At 36.4% G+C, this 4,280-nt stretch overlaps 1 protein-coding gene across 2 annotated transcripts; it reads left to right on the plus strand.

Moving 5' to 3' along the window:
* The first annotated feature begins 637 nt into the window (after positions 1–637).
* LOC108367190 (cytochrome P450 CYP12A2-like) lies at positions 638–3,687 on the plus strand. 2 transcript variants are annotated; one of them, XM_017621785.1, is made up of 5 exons: positions 638–812; positions 1,683–2,083; positions 2,169–2,285; positions 2,350–2,800; positions 2,932–3,687. In XM_017621785.1, the coding sequence occupies exons 1-5, from the start codon at positions 714–716 to the stop codon at positions 3,523–3,525; spliced, it is 1,662 nt and encodes a 553-aa protein (XP_017477274.1). In that variant the 5' UTR covers positions 638–713; the 3' UTR covers positions 3,526–3,687. The 2 variants fall into 2 exon arrangements, with proteins under 2 accessions (XP_017477274.1, XP_017477275.1); XM_017621786.1 differs by having other exon boundaries at positions 1,686–2,083.
* Positions 3,688–4,280: the final 593 nt, after the last annotated feature.

The raw sequence follows: 4,280 nt of genomic DNA on the forward strand, positions 1-4,280 counted from the left end.
ACAATTTACAGGAATTAACCAGAAAGCGTTCTCGTACTCGGTTCTCTGCCTTCTTTTGCATTTTGACAGTTTTACAGGTTTTAACCCAGAAAAGTTGAGGAACGCAACTAAAGCTTTATGGTTTTATATCGAATGGTGTTAATGCACCCGAGAACAAGACGAAGAGGAAGAGTTAGGCCCTCACTGCGATGGAAAGACCAAGTGGCGAAGGCCTTGACTACACTTGGCATTTCAAATTGGTGTCAGTTGGCACAGCAGAGAAACGACTGGTGTGCTTTGTTGAACTCGGCCAAAATCGCATAGGCGGATACAACGGCAAATAAAAAGAAGAAGTTATTGCACCCCACCTCTCTGAAAGTTCTACCTACATATGTATGTATATTTAGATGACTAAGTTCGCTCCTTCTTTCGTCAATAAACTGACCTAAAAATACACTGGAAATACGACTGCCATTCTGCCTTTTTCTGAAAAAAAAAATTTAAACCTGTGTTATCAACCATATATGTACATATAATATACATAAATACCCGTTTACTTACATATGTACTTAAATGCATAATTTGATTACGGATGCAGACTGCAGATACTTTCATATCGCCATGCATATGTAATTAAGTCAGTAAAAGCTGTTTCAAAATGATGCAGAAATTTTCTTTCAGTTGAACTGGAACCGTAATCGTGTAAAGTTTACTTAAATAAATTTATTTTGAAAATGTTTTCGGGAAAAATAAGTGCAGCAACAACTCGCAAAGGAATGGGTATAGCATACAGCTTAAGGTCAACAACACTGCGATTGTTTGCCACAAAAAAGGTGAATGCGAAATTAGCATACGAAACGTGGATTAAGTATGTTTGGCAGACGTGATTTTGGGATACATACATATGCACATTTGTGCATTACTATAATTGATATATGCACATAAATACAACCCGCGACAAAAGATAGCAAATTTTTTTTAAAAGTTCAGCTCCTTATCTAACAAAAACCATATAAGTCCGAGTTTCAAATTTTGTACAAAAATTTCAAAAATTGCACTTTTCATCCCAATTCCAAGTATTTTAATTAGAATTTTTTTAAATAATTTTTGGTATGCAGTTTTATAGCTTATTGCAGTCTAGTATTCCGTTGGTTTTTCTGAACGGTACTAGACTGTCTCGCTTTGATATCGGAATGGTTACACATTGAGAAGTTAGCTTACTGCCAATATAGAAGTATTACATACATATATGTCAATAAAAATCAACGCGATTTTTTAGGAACTTCAAACTTGCACTCCATTATATTAGATTTAAATAATCTATAAAACTGCATACCAAAAATTATACTATAAATTAAAATTAAAATGCTCGGAATCGGTATGAAACGTTTGTGGAATTTTTGCACATACCAAGTCTGTACTGTTCAAAATGTTGAGATCAAGGCGAATTCATATAAGGTGGTAGTCAAATTTCAACTAATCCTCGCTCAAGGATGAAGTGGGAGAGAAAATTCCAATACTCTTACTTTCGCACTCACTTATGGGTAGTTTTGAGATATGTGTACCGAGGCGAATTAAAGCAGCTGTTCTAGCAACACCACCTTATATGAATACGCCTTGATTGGCCGATATTTCTACATATACTTCATAGAGAAGAATACGCATACGAAAAAATTTGTATACATAAATAAAATCTTTAACAGCAGCCGTTGTCTCAGCATGACCCAGAGACCCTCAATTCCTCATGTCCAGTCTCAGCAAAAGAAGGAACCGCATTGGAGTGGCAGAGAGCGCGTCCATTTAGTGAGATACCACAAATTGGCGCACTTAAGCTGATAAGTAAATTTTTACCAGGTGGCAAGTATTTCAAATTGGATTCCAATGATCTTGTAGCGGCAATGCGCAGTGATTTTGGCCCTATTTTCATGATGCCGGCACTTATGGGTCAACCCAGCATCTTAGTGACGTACAATCCGGACGATTTTGAAAATGTTTTTCGCAATGAAGGGATTTGGCCAATAAGACCCTTCTCTCAAACTATGCGCTATTATCGGAATAAGTATCGTGCGGACATTTTTGATGGCGTAGAAGGTGCTATAGCGTCGTGAGTTTGAATGAATGTACTCGTAGATATTTATGCGTAGCGCTTTATTGTTGATAAAATGCATGCGAATATTCGATACTTGCAGGCAAGGCGAGCAATGGAACTCATTTCGCACGGTCGTGAATCCGATACTTTTGCAATCAAAGTCTATTAATATGTATCTCAACAAAATGTCGCAAGTGAATCAAGAATTTGTAGATAGGTAAAATCGATCATACATGTCCATTTTAAATTAGTACTTAAAATTATTTTGCTACTATTCTAAGAATTCGCTTGATGCGCAATTCCGAAACGTTGGAGATGCCTGACGACTTTGCAGTGCATATACAGCTTTGGGCGCTAGAATCAGTTGCCGTGGTAGCATTGGATTTGCAACTTGGATTGCTGCGAGAAGATAGCGAAAACTCCGACGATGCTCAGAGGCTATTCAATGCTTTAAATGAATTCGTGGATCTCAGCTTCCAACTGGATTACAAGCCTGCAATGTGGCGACTGGTAGCCACACCTAAATTAAGGCGTCTTATGCGAGCTATGGATGATATTAGAAGTGTGACGTGGAAGCATGTAACAGAAGCCATTAATAGATTGGAAGCAGAAAAGCGTGAAGGCGTCCAACGGGCAGAAGAGGAGACAAGCATTTTGGAAAGGATAATAAAGAGAGACGCTAAAGTAGCTGCTGTAATGTCTATGGATATGCTGATGGCAGGCGTTGATACGGTAAAAAATATTTTCGAATGCTACTTATGTACAAACATATGTACATACATATATGTGTTTATATACATAGATACGGTATGTATGTATGTATAATATCCATTTAAATTGTAGTTAATTAATCTTTCTATTAGACAGCCACATTGGTTGCCGGCGCTCTGCTCTGTTTAGCTCAGAACCCGGAAAAGCAAGAGCGCTTGCGCTCAGAGGTAAGGAGTGTACTGCCCGAAAAGCTTGGCGATTTCACACCAAATGTATTGGACAATATTCCGTATCTGCGTGCATGCATTAAAGAATCACTGCGCATTTACCCAGTATCCGTCGGGAATATGCGTGTACCGCAAAACGATCTCATTTTAAGCGGCTATCGTGTACCTAAAGGTACTTGGGTGAGCATGATTTCATCAACTCTACAATCGGATGAACGTTTTTTTCTGCGCCCCTTGGAATATTTACCGGAACGTTGGTTGCGAACGGACGAAACTATCAGCGAGGAGGGTGTGCGATCATTGAAGCCAAGCAACCCGTTTGTTTATCTACCATTCGGTTTTGGGCCGCGCATTTGCCTAGGACGTAGAATAATAGACTTGGAAGTAGGGCTGGCAATGGCAAGATTAGTTAGGAATTTCAAAATAGAATTTAATTATCCCACCGACAAGCCATTCAAGGGTATGCTAATCAATATGCCAAATATACCCTTAAAATTTAAATTAACTGACATTGATTAAAACGAGGCAGAGAATATTACACTGATTTTTTGTTTTTTTTTTTTTTATTGTATCATCTATTAAAAAAAAACGCAATAAAGATTCACAAAATACGCCAAAGGCATTGTTTTCACAAAATTAAATGAAATATGTATGTATGTAAAAAATTGCAAATATACATATATGTATAAGCAGCTGTGTATACATATATGTACATATGTACATTAGAGTGGTTCATATATACACTCTTTGGAAATTCATAAACGCTATATCAGAATACTGTTATTTGTGATAAAAAAGAAAAACGTCTTTTTTTCTGGTCGGTCTTTTATAAAAACGCTGATGTTCTCTAACATACATGTATGCATGTATAAGTGTTCTACTTGGAATATAGGTACCCAGCAGAACAAAATTATCAATTTATAGAAAATAACCCAGTTGTAGTTAGCTTTTTTGTGGGAATTCTATAAAATATATAACCCGTAGTTAGCTACAAAAAGCTAACTTGAAACTAGTTGACAAGTAACGCAGGAAAAATGAAGGAGATGGTTTTCTTTAACCGCATTTCTATTTAAATATCCCGACCTTCGCAAATACTTTTTCGAATTGAGGACAAATAAAAGGAAGATCGAAATTTCATTTTATCATTTTGAAGTTATGTCTGACGGAGTTGAAATATGGGACCACCTACAGGAGAATATTTAAACAATTATGAAATGTAATAAAATAAATAAAGTAAATAAAAATAAAAAAATAAAAAATAAAAATATTTTATT

Source organism: Rhagoletis zephyria, unplaced genomic scaffold, assembly GCF_001687245.7.
Source record: "Rhagoletis zephyria isolate East Lansing unplaced genomic scaffold, Rhagoletis_zephyria_1.1 Rzeph_scaffold_02578, whole genome shotgun sequence".
Lineage (NCBI taxonomy): Eukaryota > Metazoa > Arthropoda > Insecta > Diptera > Tephritidae > Rhagoletis > Rhagoletis zephyria.

Excerpts from the sequence above, each read along its gene's own strand:
- LOC108367190 (XM_017621785.1), top strand. The coding sequence starts at position 714 with ATGTTTTCGGGAAAAATAAGTGCAGCAACAACTCGCAAAGGAATGGGT. Across the intron at positions 813-1,682 it reads GATTGTTTGCCACAAAAAAG|CAGCCGTTGTCTCAGCATGA; the intron begins GTGAATGCGAAA and ends AATCTTTAACAG. Across the intron at positions 2,286-2,349 it reads AATCAAGAATTTGTAGATAG|AATTCGCTTGATGCGCAATT; the intron begins GTAAAATCGATC and ends TACTATTCTAAG.